The 19,293-nt window shown below is 40.8% G+C and overlaps 1 protein-coding gene across 1 annotated transcript in view; it reads right to left on the bottom strand.

Annotated features, from left to right (window-relative positions):
* The window catches only part of LOC132381023 (AMP deaminase 2-like), a 167,468-nt gene extending 149,527 nt beyond the window's left edge, over nt 1-17,941 (bottom strand). Inside the window, exon 1 of the mRNA XM_059950119.1 lies at nt 17,572-17,941. Coding sequence (XP_059806102.1) covers nt 17,572-17,581 — 10 coding nt within the window. The 5' untranslated portion in view covers nt 17,582-17,941. The remainder of the gene's footprint in view (nt 1-17,571) is intronic.
* Between the last annotated feature and the right edge of the window lie 1,352 nt (nt 17,942-19,293).

Raw genomic sequence — 19,293 nt, 5'->3', positions numbered from 1 at the left:
GATGATAGGTGAAGCCAGGTGGGTGGGCAAGGGCTGGAGAGGAAGAAATCTGATAGGAGAAGAGTGGACCATGAGAGAAAGGGATGAAGGAGAGGCACCAGGGGGAGGTGATAGGCAGTTGAGAAGAAGTAAGAGGCCAAAGTCGGGAATAGAAGAAGGAAAGTGGATGGGAAAAATAACTAGGAGAAATCGATGTTCATGCCATCAGGTTGGAAGCTACCCAGATGGAATACGAGGTGCTGCTCCTCCACACTGAGAGTGGCCTCATCAGGCCCATCTAGCCTGTGCCAAACTATTAATCTACCTAGTCCATCGTTCTGCAACGGGACCAGATCCCTCCATACTCCCTCATGTTCCACTTAGACATTTCACCTTTCACCCTTAACCCATGACCTCCAGTTCTAGTTTCACCCAACCTCAGTGGAAAAAGCCTGCTTGCATTTACCTTGTCTATATCCCTCATAATTTTGTAACAGAGATGAGGAGGAATTACTTTAGCCACAGCGTGGTGAATCTTTAGAATTCATTCCCACAGACAGCTGTGGAGGCCAAGTCATTGGGTATATTTAAAGTGGAGGTTGATCGGTTCTTGATTAATAAGGGTATCAAAGTTTATGGGGAGAAGGGATAACAATAGGGTTGAGAGGGATAATAAATCAATCATGATGGAATGGAGGAGCAGACTCAATGGGCCAAATGCCTCAATTCTGCTCCTTTGTCTTATTGTCTTATCAGTAAGGACAGTACTTACATTCCAGCCACTTCCAATGCAGAGTTTTGCTATTGAATCAATGTACAATTGCACCAAGGTTAAAAATGCTGCCCTAAAGCTTGTGCAGTTCCAATGTATTTGTAAAGTGATGCCTATGGCACTTCACTATGATTCAGATCATTCACCACATCCACAGGATATAGACAAATTGATCAAATAGTTACTTCAATCAGCCGCATTAAAAACAAAAGGGGCTCAGGGTTATTTTGCTCTTTCACAGCCTCCAGACATTGAAATAAACTAAATTTAAAACCCAATTGAGTACTTTCAATCTTGTGCTAGAGGAAATGTGAATGCTGATTTGAATGCAAACAACAACATGATAGGCAGATAATACTTTTTATTATGTTATTAATTGGTTTAAACTTTGGAGGGAACTCATTGCAGATCTGCAAATGGTGGCACTGAAACCTGAGGGGGTGAATAAGGCGTTACTTTAACATCAACTGAAACACAGCACCTCCAGTTTAGTACTTAATACTGCTCTGGTTGATTGCCAAAAAATAGAACAAGCTCAAAAAGACATTATAGCCTTTTTTTTTGTTTGTTTTGTTTCTTTGATATTCAGCACATTACTAAAGCTCTATTCCAAAGAAAATCTTTGGAGGTTTTTAAATTCATTCATTAAGTGTATGAGTGTTCTTTAAACAGTATCCATTCCATTTCAGTCACAGGCAGTGGTCTTCAGAAAAGCCACCTTTCATTTAGAAAACATGTAGTCAGACCCATAACCCATGAGTTTTCACATCTGAATTTCTTAATCAATATCTGAAGGCTCGTGACTAGTGGTGTTCCACAAGGATCTGTTCTGGGACTTGAGCTGTTTGTTGTAAATGACTTAGGCAAGGCAGTAGAAGGGTGGGTTAATAATTTTGCAGATGATATTAAGATTGGAGGTATAGATAATGCAGAAAATTGTTGTATATTACAAAAGGACATTAATAGGATACAGAGCTGAGCTAAGGAATAGCAGATGGAGGTCAAACCAGAAAAGTATGAAGTGATACCTTTTGGAAAGTTGAATTTGAGGTTGGGGTACAAGGTTAGTGGCAGGATTTTTAGCAATGTGGATGAACGGGGATTTTGGGGTCCACCTCCATAGATTCCTCAAAGTTGCTGTAAAAGGATGTCTTATAGATTCATCCCATCATATGGAAAACCGTGGAGACAAAGAACAAATATTGATATAAGGAACAGTTCATCTTCAAGTTGTTTACTTACAACTTCTGTACTGTAATTGAACAAGTTCAAAAGCAATTTCTGAAAAGAACACGGGTTGCAAGATACATGATCCACTTACGTTGAACAGTTACTGCTGTGGTTATATATCATATACAGTATGTTTATACAACGTTAGCAGTTTTCACTTCCCTTCTGTAATTACCAGTTAATGTTATGGTAAAAAAAAATCCCACACTCAGGGTTATGTCTTATCGTACATCAGCAAAATGGTCTTTATTCATACGTGACCCTCAATTGTAAGAAAGAGATACTGAGAACAAAATACTTGAAGGCACTCATGTTTAGAGTCACTGATGTACATTATGATCACCTAAATAAATATCAGAAATAAGAAACATAACTGGAGACAAGAGACTGCAGATGCTGGGGGCTTAAACCCGAGATGTTGACAATTCCTTCACCCCTTCCACCACCCGACCCCCAAATGCTGCTCCACCCACTGAATTCCTCCAGCAGATTGTTTGTTGCTTAAGAAACACATTTGGTTGCCCCATGCCATTCCAACAACAGGCATTTAGATGCAACAAGTTAGAAATCAAGTGATTGGGTACAGAAAGCTGTCAGAAAGGGTTATGTTTCATTGTAAGATGGTTGGAGATCAGAGAAAGCTCGGCGCAGCTGTACAAGACTCTGGCAAGATTCCATCGGGAGTTCTGTATATAGTTTCAGCCTCTGAGGAAGGAGACAATGCAGTCAAGGTTAACTGGACTCATTTCTGGGATAGGAAGACTGACAAAAGATCTCACAGTAAATTATAAAATTCTAACAGGTATAGACAGATTAAAATAAGACTTTAAAGATTCAAAGTACATTTATTACCAAAATATGAATGCAGTATCCTACCCTGAGATCCAACTTCCCATGGACAGCCGTGAAACAAAAACATCATGGAACCCATTCAAAGAAAACATCAAACATCCAACTCGCAAAAAAAAACAAACAAGTAATGCCAACAGCAGGAAAAAAAAACAAGCAAAAAACATAAAAACATCAAACCACATTGAAACAATTTAGAAATGTTCAGTTCAATTTAGCGGTGTCATTCATTGACTACAGCCCTCAGAGCCAGTCTGCCCTGATCAAAATTGCACAAAATAGCAATTAAAATAAGGAGTAACCAGAAACACATGTAACATGAATTGCAGAGTCTAATCCAAGAACTACATCAATTAAACCTTCCCCAAGACCCTTATTAAGACCTTGGGCAATATCATATGGGATCAAGGCCGAGATGGCCAATTGGCTACACAATTTGCTCAGTGGTAGGAGGTAGACAGTGGTGGAGTGTTGTTTAGATGTTGATGACCCGTGACCAGTGGTGTGCCGCAAGGATTAGCACTGGTTCTCTGTCGTAGATATTAATGATCTAGATGAGAATGTAGTTGTATGGCTACTAAATATGCAGATGACACCAAAATAGGTCATATAGTGAACAGTGAAGGTGGTTGTCTGACATAGCAGGATACATTTTAACTGGAAAAGTAGGCAAGAGAATGGCTGATGCAGGTTAACAGACAACTACAACCTGATGCGTTTTGGGAAATTAAGCTAGTACAGGAGATCTACAATGAATTACAATGCTTGAGAATGTTCAGTAGAAACATCTTGGAACATGCATACTGTAGCTCCCTTAAAATAGCAACATAGGTAGACAGATGATGAAGTCATACAGCAAGTGTGCAGTTCTGTATAAAATGGTTGCCATTTTATACAGGAAAGATGCAACTAAGCTGGAAAGGATGCAGGAGAAATTCACTGGTGTACTGCCTGGATTAGAGGGCATGAGTTTTATGGAGCAATTAGATAGACTGTCTACTTCTCCTGGAGTAAAGGAGGTTCAGAGGAGACATTGTTGAGGAGTGTAAAATTATGAGAAGCATAATAGTGTATAAACATCTCAAAGCCCTACATAACCATTGTGAGAGATGAAAATATAAGGCTGGCTTCTGGTGAAGCTGTATAGCCAATCCCCTGTACAGTGGATAAAATGGGATTACAGAAACATTGATGGACTCCGACTATACCATTGACTTTGGACAATGGAGACTCAGGAGATCAATGACCAAAATGCCACTGAGCACTAAGGGCCCAATAAGAAGCAGCAGCAACAGAAGGAAATCAAATAGGGAGCCAGAATGGCAGTCATGGCTGGGGTGACTAAACCAAGAGAGAATAAATCTAAAGTAAGTGGGACGAGGTTTAAAGGGTTTGGAAAAGTTTTTCCCCGTACTCAAAGAGCAGCTGGTATCTGTACTAGAACAGTGAACATAGAACAGTACAGCACAGTAAAGGCCATTTGGCACACAATGTTGTGCCAGCCTTTTAACCTACTTGATGCTCTACGAAAGAGGAAGCAAGAACAACAGCAGTTTACAAGGCGTCTGGACAAAGATAAGTAAAAATAAGCATGATGGTCAACATAAATTCTATGAGCCAAAGGGCCTGCTGTACAACTCTTGACTCCATATATCAGTGGTGGATATTCAAAGCAAAAACAGGTTAATGCTCCCAATGCTAGCAGTAGTGGTCTCAATTATCAATCATTGTGGTCCAATGCATTCAAAACATTAACTTGCTCCTTTAATAGATTTGTGTGATTTTCCACAAATTTTCTGGAGAGTCACAGGTGAAAAATGTTGTTAATATTGTAAACTGCATATGTTCATATATTACTTTCCTCTGACACTTTAGAGTTCAGGAAGAAAAAAATCTAGTTTGCAGTACTGGTATAATTATACAAATCAGGGAATTTTGGCATCATAGAAGCTCTCCCTAATTACAATGTACTATGCTTAAGGTTCCAAAATTTGCTGATTTAATGGGAGGTTTTCACTAAAACACCCATCACTTGCAGGGTGTAGGTGGAGAGCAAAATGGCAATGTTTTAAACACCCTCCCTCATCAGTCTGAGGTGGCTAGGTGCGTGGGTTGGTGAATGATACATAATTAGACTCCTAGAGTTATAGAACGTAGAAACCAGACCATTTGGCCCAATTCATCCTGAATCCCACATAAGCTAGTCCTATTTGCCTACATTTGGTCCATATCCTTCAAAACCTTTCCTATCCACAAACCTATCTTTTAAATATTGTAATGGTACCTATCTCTACCATTTCCTTTGTCAACTCATTCCATATACCCATCACCCTCTGAGATACACATGCCTCTTAGGTTTCAAGTCCTTCCCCTCTCACTGTAAACCTCTCAGGGAAAAAGACTGAGACCATCCACATTAACTGTGCCCATCATGATTTTATACGCCTCTCAATTACGAGTTCCCAACCTAGGGTCCATGGATCCCTCGGTTAATGGTAGAAATCCATAGGAATGAAAATGGTCTATAAGGTCACCCATCCACCAATTTCACTCCAGAAAAAGCAATCCTTGAAATTCAAGCCCCTCAACCCAGCAACATCAGTGTGATACTTTTCTGAACTTTGTGTACCTTAATCATATCCTTCCTATAGTATGGCGACCAGAACTGTGCACAATATTCCCAATGAAGTCTCTCCAACTTTTTGGTAGGAACCAAAAAAGTTTGGCCAACATTATGTTTCAGTTTGAAAACACTGTTGCAGCAGCCTTTTCAATAGGAAGGTACCGCCTAAACCAGAGTCAGGTTTATAATCCCTGAAATATGTTATGAAATGTGTTGCTTTGCAGCAACAGTACAGTGCAATACATAAAACTATAAATTACAATAAATATGTTTACAGTAAGTACTGTGCAAAAGTCCTAAGCACCCTAAATTTTTTATGTGGTTTCAGATGATGGCCTCCATAGAGCCCTGATCTCAACATCATTGAGGCTGTCTGAGATTACCTGGATAGACAGAAGCAAGCAAGACAGCCAAAATCTGAAGATGAACCATGACAAGTTCTCCAAGATGCCTGAAACAACCTACCAGCCAATTTTCTTTAAAAAGTACATGACATTGTACCCAAGAGAACTGATTCAGTTTTAAAGGCAAAGGGTGGTCATAACAAATATTGTTTTGATTTACAAACTGTAGTGTTTTTTTTTACTGTTTACTGCTCTTTATAGTAAATTATTTTTATATTTAGAAACTATTCATTATTTTTGAAAGCATCTCCACTTTACAGAATGTTTTTACATGTGCTTAAGACTTTTCCACAATAATATATAAAAGCAAATTAAATTAGTACAAAAAAAGAGAACAAAATAATGAGATAGTGTCCTGGGGTCAAAACCCAAAATTTGGCGAAGTCAGAAGTTTAAGGCCCAGAAGTCTGCAAGTCTGGAGGTCAGGCCCAGATTTCAAAGTCCTGTGACTGGCGATTCATGGGGTCCATACCTAGAGGTTGCTGAGGTTCAGATATCGGCAAGTCTGCCAGTTGAAGCCTGAAGGTAGAAGTTCCTGGGTAGACATGTCTGGAGGTTGGAACCCTGATGTCCATGAGTCCAGGCCAGGGACTGGATAATACCAGAGGACATCCTTTTAAGGTGACTGGAGGAATGTTTAGTGGAGATGTTTGAGACAGATTGGTTTGTTTGGTGTGTGTGTTTTTTTTTTACACAGATAGTGCTGGGTGGCTGGATTGCAATGCCAGGGCTACTGGTAGAAGCTGATAATTAGGGACATTTAAGAGTCCCTTAGATAGGCATATGGATGAAAGAAAAATAGAGGGTTATGGGCTGTGTAGGAGGGAAGTGTTAGAGTGATCTTCAAGTAGACTAAAATATCAGTGCAGCATCATGGGCAGAGGGTCCCGTACTGTGCTGCATTGTTCTATGTTCTAATTACAGAACCACAGAAAGGTAGAAACAGTCTGAGATGGTAGCAGCAGTGAAGCGACTCAGAATGGACATTCTTCTGAAGAGTACTACTGTAGCAATATTCTGAAGGTACAATTAAAAAATAAAATGCCAAGAAATCGATTAGCAAATATGCTTCAATGAAGCTAAGGGAATTACGGTGCAAGGCAGACATGTAACACTGGGGAAGTCAGGAAAGAGGCAGAGAAAGCAAATGGGAATCTGCAGCCTGTCCTAAAATTAAACACGAGCTGTGTGAACTCTCTGCACTTAGAATACATAATCTGTGCTCAGCACCTGCAGACAACTACATTGCAGAGATTGCAACTCTGTTAGTAGGAGTAATATGTCATTCAAACAAAACATGTAAGCTCCAAAATATCACACAAATGCCAAACTATTAATCTGCCTAGTCCCATCGACGTGCACTTGGACCATAGTCCTCCATATCCCTCCCAGACATATACCTATCCAAATTTCCTGAAATGACTATTCAATCAGAGCCAGTATTCATCAGTGGATCAGAGATGGAGAGAGTCAGCAAATTTAAATTCTTTGGTGTTATTATTTCAGAGGGCCTGTCCTGAGCCCGGCACGTAAGTACAATTATGAAGTAATTACAGCAGCAGCTCTACTTACTCAGGAGTCTTCAAAGACTTGGCATGACATCTAAAACTTCAACAAACTTCTATAGATGCGTATGGAGAGTACATTGACTGTCTGCACTGCCGCCTGATACGAAGGCACCAATACCCTTGAACAAAAAATCCTACAAAAACTAGCAGATGCGGCCCAGTCCGTCAGGGGAAAAGCTCTCCCCACTATAGAGCACATGAAATGCTGTCACAGGAAAGCAGCATCCATCATCAGAGACCCCCACCACCAAGGACATGCTCTCTTCTTGGTGCTGTCATCAGGAAGAGGTACAGGAGCCTCAAGACTCATTCCACCAGGTTCAGAACATAGTAACCATCAGGCTCTTGATCCAAAGGGGACAACTTCACTCACCTCTGAAATGTTCCCACAAATGATGGACTCTCTATCTCATGTTCTTAATATTTATTGCTTATTTATTATTATTATTATTATTAATTCTTTCTCTTTGTATTTGTACAGTTTGTTGTCTTTTGCACACTGGTGGAACTCCCAAATTGGTGCAGTCTTTCATTGATTGTTATGCTTATTACTCCATGGATTTATTGAGTATGCCCACAAGAAAATGAATCTCAGGACTTTTTATAATAAATTTATATTACTTTGCTCATTCTTTGGAACAGCACTCACTGTCTTTAAGAGAGAAAAAAACCGATTAGTTCAATGACTTACCAGAAGCCTGGATTTAGCCTTTAAAAATGTGTTCATATATTTCACCTTCATATATTTATAAAGTGCTATTATTGCCCATGTTAGTTTAGTTTAGTATTTTTTTTTCAATATATATTTTCTCATATATATTTTCAAATTTTTTTTTCTTTTTTGATGATTATTTTTGTTTTTTTTTCATATATATTTATATAGACTTGATTGATCTATGTACCTTTTGTTGATTGACGTTTAATAGGATATTATTATCCTATTACTAATGTAATTTCAAGTTTATTGAATTTGTAATCTATTCATTATCATCTGTTGTTTTTTTTTATATGAAATTTAATAAAAAGATTGAAAAAGAAAGAAAAATGTGTTAAAATGTCACCAGAGCTGCTGGGCAAACCGAATTCAGGTAGCTAATCAAGCTTGATCAAATCTAGTGCCAATTGTGGTGATCTCGAAACTGTTTGTTATAAAAACCTACCTTGTTCACTACTTTTCTTCAGGGAACGAATTCTCCCATCCTTTTTTGGACTGTGTCCTCTGAGTGATTACATTCCCAGAACAAAGTGGTTGATTATTAACCACAATGACAAAGCAGGTCTGTGGTATTAAACCAAAATGTCTGATCAAAATAAAAATAAAATGATACGAACAACTTAGCATCAACTCGTGTGAAGAAGGTACAACAGCAGCAGGACACACACCACCAGGTTCAAGCATCAGGCTCTTGAACAAAAGGGGATAACTACGCTCATCTATTGAGATGTTCCCACAACCAATAATCTCATGTTAAGAATTCTTTACCTTGTTCTTTCATGCTCTTGTTATTTACTACCACTTATTTATATTTACATTTGCACAGTTTGTTGACGTCTATGCTCTACCTGATCTTTCATTGATCCTGTAATAGTTATTATTCTATAGATTTGCTGAGTATGCCCACAGGAAAAAGAATCTCAGGGTTGTATGTGGTGACATACATGTCCTCTGATAATAAAATTTACTTTGAATATTTGAACTATGAATTCAAATGTCATTCAATCCAATCAATTTGCAAATTCCTTCTCATGGATATCCAGGAATGATCTCCAAGATAAAAAAGCTAACAGAACAAGGGGTAATCTAGCAACAATTTTATTCATAGAATATCTTTAAGTCAACATCAAGAATCACCTATCACAATCCTTGAGTGCAATCTATCATTCGTTAGATAAATCCACCAGCAGTGTTATGTCAAGTATTTTGTAAACCTTCATAAACTGTGCCATGTGTGCATTCAGTGTGCACATATTTTTGTCACAGGAAAAAAATTTGCACAACATAAGATTTTTGCGCACACTGACTACTAAAAATTAGAGGGAACATTGACTCTGAGTGAAGTTCAATGCTTATCATCAAGAATGAGCCAAGTAAGCTGCAAGACTGAGTCCATGACAGGTGGGAACGAATGAACATCATTAACCTACTTGACTTTTGGACCTTGTTCGCATCCACCTATCTGCTATACATACTTCAGTCCATGACAGAACTCAAACAAGTGACCCACCCACATACTAATGTAATAATTATTCCATTTATTTTCACCAAGCATTACCTCCATTGTGCAAGGTGGTGCTACCATTACACAATAGGATTTATTTCAAACAGACCACAAATAAAGGTAAAAATGGACTCGGCCAATCTGTAACTTATCCCTCACTCTACCATTACCATGAAGCCAAGGGACCAGCCCTGCTCAATGAAGAGTCTAGAAGCTGTTGGTAGATGTGATAACTGACCTTTCCAAAAAGAGTGAGGTAGCAGCGCAATTACAATGACTAAGTACCCTGCCATCGACCTCCTGGAGGTCAGTATTTAGCTAGAAACTCAATACAATCCAGCCATACAGTACTGTGCAAAATGATAAACCTGATTCTGATAGACCTGGTGCCTATTGTGGACTGAAAGTGGGAAGAGGGCAGGGAGAGGGGAATCATGGGAAGGGAGAGGGGAGGGAGCAGGAAGCACTAAAGAGATATTTTATAATGATTAATAAATCAATTGTTTGGAATCAAATGACCTTGCCTGTTGTCTCAGGGCTGGGTGTGTCTGCACACTTGCCACTCCCCACCCTGGCACTCCTTCTCTGTCACCTGTCCCAAACCCTTTCCCTGGTGCTCCAACCTTGCCATTCCCAACATCGTTTGCTCCCACCAGATTTGCAAACTCACTCTCCACTCCACGTTGACAAATGCAGTACTGTGCAAAAGTCTTTGGTACCCCAGCTATATAAGACTATTGCAGAGAACTGTATATTATGGTTAAAGAGGGTTAATTCTCCTTGTGACCTTTTGGCACCCCAAAACCTTTCAACTAGCTGCAAAGCAAAGTCAGGTTGTGTACTCTCCCCTTGCCTGGATGAGTGTGATGTGACTCCATCAACAAGACCACCATCCTAGACAAAGCATCCCACTAATTGTCATCTCATTGACACCATAAATTTATTCCTTTCACTACTTGTGCATGGTCACCAGCAAACATAACACATTTCTTTTACAGAACATTAAAAAAATAGCAGCAGCAAGGGTCCCCGACTGAATAAAGTTCATCTTCAAAAATCTAAAAATCATAGTAGTCTGCCCAATTTCCACCTATACGACTAGGCAGCGAACATTCATTGTCTTACCTTTTGGTCTCATTTTTATAATCAATCCGACTGCCCAATATGGGTGACAATGGAGCTGAACTCTACTAAGAATATCTCCATCTCTGCACTTCTTGGATCCGCAGTCCCTTTTCGTACGCCTAAGCCAACTGCTAATCCTGTCATCAGGCACACCCCGAGAGTGTGGGCTCAGTTCAGAAAGCATAGTGGTCTCCATGGCTTCTCTCTTTCGAGTCATATTCTACAAAATCATCTCTTCCAGCTTTCTATACGTGATTCAACATTTCAAGACTGGTACAGAAAGGGCATCAGACGCTTTAAAGATTTTTTTTAGACAACTGTTTTGCATCATTTGAACAACTGTCTGCAAAGTTTAATCTACCCAACACTCATTTCTTTAGACATTTGCAAATTAGACACTTTATCCGCCCTCTGATACCAAACTTCCCTGAGACACCCAACACAAGCTTCATTGATTTGTTTCTCTGAATGAATCCATTGTGTAAAGGTCTAATATCTATTATCTGCGACAAGCTGGCGACTCTGAGAGAAGCCTTGCTTGACAAAATTAAAACTGCCTGGGAGCAAGATTTAAATTTTTCAATGTCAGATGAGGTGTGGGATGAAGTCCTCAAATTAGTTAACTCAACCTCTTTATGTGCCCACCAATGCCTGTTACAGTTCAAGGTCGTACACAGGGCCCATGTGTCTAAAACTAAATTATCTCGTACTTACCCAGATATTAATCCCCGTTGCGACAAATGCAAAAGGGGTGAGGCTTCCCTTATCCATATGTACTGAACATGCCCTAGTTTGGAAAAATACTGGAAAGATGTCTTCCAAACTCGATCCCAAATACTTAATCACAATTTGGAACCCAACCCTTTGATTGCTCTTTTCGGCACCTCCAGAGAGGGGGACATGCACCTAAATCTGACTAAACGTCACACACTGTCTTTTGCCTCTCTGTTGGCCAGGCATGTAGCTTTGCTCAAGTGGAGGGATGCTGCCCCGCCCACCCGTGCTCAGTGGCTCAGGGACATCATGTCCAGAATACACCTTGAGAAGATCCACTATTCAATCCTCAATTTAAGACATGAAGTTCCAAAAGGTGTGGGGACCCTTTCTTGAATATTTTCAAAATTCCCAGCCAGACTAAAGGTCCATTCTCTCTCCCTTTCCTCAGTATATAAATCCCTGACCTTCAGCATTTTCTGGTAAAACTCTTCGGACTCAAATTTGTTATCATACAACAGCCTATGTAATAGAAAAATACACCTTCTCTATACCAATGTAGCTCTGTGGGGACAAAGGTTCTGTTTAACCCTTTTTGCCAACACATTGATGGCTTGGAGTTGGGGACTGGGAGAGGTGGGGCAATAATCAAAGCATGTTTGTACTATGGGTGCATCTCTTGCATAAATGTGAATTGTACATTTGATACCTTTGTTATGCACTGCACAATTCTCCTTTGTACTATGTTCTCTTTATTTTAAAAAACAATAAAAATATTGTTGAAAAAATAGCAGCAGGAGTAAGCCACTTGATTCCTCAAGCCTGCTAATCTACAGCAGGCCTCAACTCCTACTCTGTACCAGATCCCTGCAGCCCTCAAACCCCCATTCTTTCAAAATAATACAACTTCCTCCACTTTACATTACATATATATATACACACACATAAGCAATTTGCACTAATTTGTCTTATTTTGGCACACTGGTTGTTTATCAGTCTTTGTTTATGTATAGTTTTTCACAAACTTTATTGTATTTACTTTGACTTTAAATTATTTTAATGAGCCAGCCTCCAAAACCCTTAGGCACAGAGAAGTCCAGAGGTTCACCACTTTAGAAAAGTGTCACAGAAGCTTTAGATTTCCTTCATCTCTGCCACATCTGGTACAAGGATGAGGCTTTCCTTTCTAGGATATCAGCGATGTCCTCCTTCTTCACAGAACGAGGTTTCCCTTCCTCCACCATTGACGCTGCCCTCACTCACATCTCCTCCATTTCCCAAACATCCATGTTCACCCCATCTTCCTGCCACTTTAACAATGATAGAATTCCTCTTTTCCTTGCCTACAACCTTTGAGCCTCCATGATCAACACATCAACCTCTGCAATTTCCACCATCTCCAAAGTGATCTTACCACCAAACATATCTTTATCACTCTCCCTCTCTCTGCTTTCCACAGGGATTCCCCCTCCATGATTCATGTACATCCAACCTTCACACTAATCTCCCTCCTGCCACTTATCTCCACAAGCGGCCAAAGTGCCACACCTGCCCTTTCACTTCCTCTCTCATTTCCATTCAAGGCCCCATAGTCCTTGTAGGTGAAGCAACACTACACCTGCAAATCTGCTGGGGTTTCCTATTGTGTCTGCTGCTCCCGATGTGGTCTCCCCTACATTGGTGAGACCTGTTGTAAATGAGAGGACTGCCTCACCAAGCACCTCCATTCCACCTGCCAAAAGCAGAACTTCCAGATGGCCAAACATTTTAAGTCCAATTCCCATTCCTGTTCCAACATGTCGTTCTATTGCCTACTCTTGTGCCAGATGAGGTCACCCACCAAGGTGGACGTGCAACACTTTATATTCCATCTGGGTAGCCTCCAACCTGATGGCATGAATATCAATTGCACCTTCCAATGAAAAAATTCCTTCCATCTCCCCTCTTCTTTTTCCCCACTCTAGCTTCTCACCAGCCTATAACCTCCCCCAGGTCCCCTCCTCCTTCCCTTTCTCCTATGGTCCACTCTCCTCTCCAATCAGATCCCTTCCTCTCCAGCCCTTTATCTTTCCTATCCACTTAGCTTGACCTTTCACCTTCTAGCTATCCTCCTTCCCCTACCTCCACCTTTTTATTCTGGCATCTACCCCTTCCTTTCTGGTCCTGAGTAAGAGTCCCAGCCTGAAACTTAGACTGTTCATTCATTTTCTAAATGCTGCCTGACCTGCTGAGTTCCTCCAGCATTTTATGTGTGTTGTATACAATCTTTTAGTTTCATGTGGCAGAGCAACATGACTTTATACAAGACGGTCGAGTGAATAGACCCTCATACATACCTTGGATTTCCAATGCATATTAAGGCTGCTATCGTTCATTCAAGATCAATGCAGCACACTAGTGTAAGAGTTAGCAAAACACTTTACAGCACCATTGTTCAGGGTTCAATTCCTAGCACTCTCTGCAAGGACTTCTCCCTGTGGCTGTGTGAGTTTCCTCTGGGTCCACTGGTTTCATCCCACATTTCAAAAATGCGCAGGTTATGGAAGCATGGTAACACTTGCAAGCCGCCCCCAGCACACCCTCAGATAGTGCTCGTTGTTGATGCTGATGCATCATCAATAACTCACTCTGAGACATAAAGGCGAGATATCAGCTTTTATTGACTGGAAGAAGGAACAAGCAGTGAGTGACCACCATACTACATCCTGGAGACTGAGAGGCCGGGCTCAGACCTCGATCGCCTTTATACAGAGGTCTGTGGGAGGAGCCACAGGAGCAGTCAGCAGGGGGAGTGTCCAGACAGGTATATGTAGTTCACCACAGATGCAAACAACACATTTGTTTGAAGGGTTTGCAGGGCCCAAAACGTCGACTGTACTTTTATTCCACAGATGCTACCTGGCCTGCTGAGTTCCTCCAGCATTTTGTGTGTGTGTTGCTCGGATTTCCAGCATCTGTAGATTTTCTCCTTTGTGTTGATATAAACAGGTTTTGATGTACGTATGACAAATTAAGCTAATCTTTAGATGTTCTAGTTAAAAAAATTGCCTCTGGCACCATCATTTGGCCACAATGGAAATTGCATATTCATTGTTCTTCCACGTAAACAAACTTTGCCCTACATTTTGTCTGGATGCATGATTTACCTGCACGGTATGCAAGTAACTAACACTGCTATCAAGATCCCTAATTCAAGTCTCAACAACCTCAGTGGTAAAAGCCTGCTTACATTTACCTCTCTCTACCCCTCATGATTTTGTATACCTTTATCAAATCTCCCTTCATTCTCCTATACTCCAGGGAATTAATCTTAATCTGCTCAACCTTACCCTATAACACAGGTCATCAACCCCGACAACACCTGTGTAAATTTTTTCTGCACACTTACAAGGTCGTTGATACCTTTCCTGCTGGTAAGCGACTAGAATTGCACATACTACAGGTTGCGTACCCCTTATCTGAAATTCCTGGGCAGGAAGTTTTGGATGTTTTCCTATTTTGGAATGTACAGTGAAATAGCTTGGGATTGCCATAATTTCCGACTCTGAATTTATATGCTATCAGTAAGCAGTCTTTGTCTTGCACTTGTTCATCACACATATGTACTTAACAGTAAAACTTATTCCGTACCATTAATACAATGAAAATATAATGGGTGCAGGGTAACAAAAGCAGCACAGCAACGTAAGGAACACTTGCATCAGCTGTTGAACAGCAACAAACAACAGCAGGTTTTCAGTCCCCACCTACAATGTTTTGATTAAAAGGTTACAGTACCCTGTATTTTCATTTTACTTTTTTTTATAGTTTTAATGTAAGATACAAAAACAATCAGCACTGTAGACTTGTTCTGGTGCTAGATTTTTGAGATCAGCAGATGCTTTAAAAATTTATAGCATGCCTTTTCTTAAACTACAGCAACCAGCCTGCTGAATATTCAAAATTACCTTAAATTTCCAGTTTGTCGTAATAGATCTTTGCTCGTTTCATGATCAGCATACCATTAAGCAGCAGATGTTCATGCCGATTTTGATGACATGATCAAAATTTTTATTTTTTGCTTTATGCCGTGTTTTTCTATTTTTCTTTAATTTCCATTCATTACATATGTGAGGTCACTTCTCAGAACTGTCTGATCTGCAGAGACCTTGTATCAGTGTCTTGTGACATTTTCCATTTGTGATGTAATTTCAGCACTCAAGAAAGATTGAATGTCGGAGGATTTTAAAGGTTTCTGGATAAGGGATACTCAAACTGTACTAGTACTAGGGATACTGAAACCTGAAGGGGAACTTCTTCACTCAGAGAGTGGTGCTAGTTCTTCACAAGTTGCATTGCTATGCAGTTAAAACCAACAGCGCAAAATAGCACAAGTTACAAATTATCTGACAGATGAAAAGCTATCTGGCCTGACCTAGCCCAAGGAGGTGATGCAAATGCCGAATTGAACCTGCATCGAGTGTCAATGGTGGGTTCATTTGCAACATTTAAAATAGGCTGGATAGGTACATCGATGGGAGGGATATGGAGGCCCAGGTGCATGTAGAGAGGACTGGGCAGTAAAGCAATTTGAAACCAACTGGATGGGACCAAAGCTATATTCTACGTCTATGATTATGAAACAATAACTCCGTTTCTCTTTCCACAAATGCCATCTGACCTGCTGAGAGTTCCAGCATATTTTAAAATTTCAGATCAGGAGTCTCTGACTAAACCATTCTATGGGCAGAATAAACACCTCACCATCCTGCTCCCATTTTACTTTAACTCCATGGCCTCTGGTGACTGATCTTTGAGAAATAGATTCTTCCCATCTGAGCCCTTGCAATGCAATTAAATTTCCCCTTAAACACAAGAGACTCTGCAGATGCTGGAAATCTTGAGCAACAGGCACAAAATGCTGAAGGAGCTCAGTAGTTCAGGCAGCATCTATGGAGAGGAATAAAAAGTCAAAGTTTCAGCCTGAGCCCCTTCATCAGGACTGGAAAAGAAGGGGGAAGACGCCAGGATAAGTTGGTGGGAATAGGGGAAGGAGTAGAAGCTGAAAGGTGATAGGTGAAGTCAGATGAACGTCGACTCATTATTCCTCTCCAAAGATGCTGTTTGACCTGCTGGAGTTCATCCAGCATTTTGTGTAATTTCCCCCTCAGCGGCCTCTACCTTAAAGAAAACGACTCAACCCTACTTAAGCTTCCATCATAATTCCAGTGCTCAAAATTGTCCCTGATAAATAATTGTGAGTGAAGATTTTGCAGGGCTCTTGTTTATGTGCGCATAATTGCATCCCAGCATATATATAATGGAAGATAAGACTTGGGAATATTTAAATACCTACATTGTTCAATTAACCCTTCTCATGTCATCAGAAGTTGAAGCGGTAGACTACTTGGCCAGTCAAGCCTGTTCTGCTGTTTAATGGCTGATCTAATTTTGGCGTCGATACTTTTCTGCCTGACGTAGAACAACTTGCAAACTTGCAAACTTGCAAACTTATTTATCACTGACGCAATTCACTCCCGGATATCCCTAACAGAGCTGTGGAAGTATTTGCACCACAAAGATATGCAACGAACAAGTTGCTGGAGGAGCTCAGCGGGTCAGGCACCGACTGAGGGGGCAAAAGGGCGGTTGATGTTTCGGGTTGAACCCCTTCATCTGGAACCTTCGAGACCCTTCTGAAACCAGATCAGTTGTCCGTTTCCATTTGCTGGAATTGAACCTCCTGCAATCATCAGCGAACTGGTCGACTGATCCATGAAGAAGCAGCCCACGGGATTTTTGCCACACCATTGTTGATTCCGACTTTGAATGCAATGCTGATATTATATAAACATTTTCATTAAGCGAGCCACCGCATTTTTTTCGGAAAATCCTGCTCCAAATATATCAATTACCAAATGAGATCACACAGGGTGCTTTTTCACACACAGAAAAAAAAAACAGGCGCGTTTACTAAATAATCAACTTCCGATCAACCCTGCTTCACTAACATTTACAAGCGACTCCATCATCCTCTTTACAAAATAACTCCTAATTGAGTGGCCGTGTTGCACGGAAGGCGGTGGGATACATAAGATATTTCACTCACCGGTCGTCATGGTGGAAACTTCTTCAGACTCCAGCCGGACAGAAAAGTTGGCAGAGGCAGACAGAAGAACGTCTGTGAATCTTATTTACCGCCGATCAATTACAACCTCCAAACGCCGCGGAAGTCGCTTAAAATGTCAGGTCTTTTTTGTACAGAAACACGGGGACGCCCGCGAAACCGTTCCGGCGACGGGGGAGATCACAGACAAATTCAGGCGGAAAGGGACTTTGCTCGGAAGTGCAGCGCAGTTTGCAAGGCTTGGTTTCTCTTCCGCTAAGAAAATTAATTCTCCGATAAAATCATCAGGAGAACATTCCCGCCCCCTAGACTGGATAAAAGCGATATACGGCACTGTAACCTGAGAAATGAAATGAAATGCAAATTTTGTAATTTGTTATTTGTAACCAATTCATTACCGTTACATTGGTTAGATGTCCCTCTGTCTCGCTTCTCTCTCACACACACAGCTTGTCTCAAAGTAAAATTCCCACAGATCAAAATGGCAAATTTGTCCGATTTAACTTTCCAAGGCCAAAGATTCTTGCAATATTTTATGGATATTTCAGTCCAGGTTTACACTGAAGAAGCTCGGCTGTGTTTCCATCCTCATACATATTTTGGATCTCCAATGCATATTAACACTGGTATCATAGATCCTTAGAACGCTACAGCACAGGAACGGGCCCTTCGGCCCCTCTAATCTCGGTGCTAAACAATTAATCTGCCCAATCTCGTTGACCTGCACCAGCACCATAGACCTCCATAACCCTACATCCGAGTAGCTATCCAAATTTCTCTTAAATGTTGAAATCAACCCTGCATCCACCGTTCCACTGGGAGCTGGTACAACACTTTCATCACCCTCTGAATGAAGAGGTTCTTCTTCCTTGAGTTTTTAGGGCAGCTGTCATCCACAATGTTGCATTACTGCCATCTTCAGGATTTATTGTCCCTCATTGTCCATTCACTTGACTGCCAACTGAATGAAGAAGTTCCCCCTTAAACCTTTCTCCTTTCACCCTTAACCCGTGGCCTCTAGTTCCAGTCTCAGCCAGCCTCAGTAGAAAAAACTTTCTTGCATTTACCTTATCTATACCCCTCAATGTTGCATAACTCTATCAAATCTCCCCTCAATCTTCTCTGCCCTAGGGAATAAAGTCTTATTGAACCTTTCCCTATTCTCAGGCCCTCAAGTCTCAGCAACATCTTCGTAAATTTTCTCTTAGCTTTCCTGTTGGAAGGTTCTGTTGATGTTCTAATGAGAAAGGATGAACAAGATTTGAGATGTGCAACACTGAGTCAAGTTAATGCAGCATAAGAAGACGTTTAGGTTAAGGTTATTGTTACGTGCATAACTACAGTGAGGCACGACGAAAAGAGAACACTTGCAGCCTCTTTACTGATACAGAAACACAGAATATAAAATGTACAGTACATGAATCAAGCAAGACAGTGAAAGGAGAGAAAAATTGTGCACAAAATCGAGATCATCTCCTTCTGCTTCTGCCCCCCCCCCCACCCCCACACTGGGGCACAGACCATCAACAGCATCTCACCAGAGTAATCTTTGCTTCAGATAGCCCACAGCTGTAGCCCATCATATGCCTTCCAGACAAAGGCAGGCTCCCCCCACCCTCCCCTTTCCCAGGAACGAGGTCTCTGGGGACTCTGTTGCCCATTTCCGTAGTTCTGAGTTTTTATGGGATGGGGTTGCTGGCCTCG

This window comes from Hypanus sabinus, chromosome 25 (genome assembly GCF_030144855.1).
Source record: "Hypanus sabinus isolate sHypSab1 chromosome 25, sHypSab1.hap1, whole genome shotgun sequence".
Lineage (NCBI taxonomy): Eukaryota > Metazoa > Chordata > Chondrichthyes > Myliobatiformes > Dasyatidae > Hypanus > Hypanus sabinus.
Note: the sequence above shows the minus strand (reverse complement) of the source record. Positions and strands in the feature narration are given on the sequence as shown.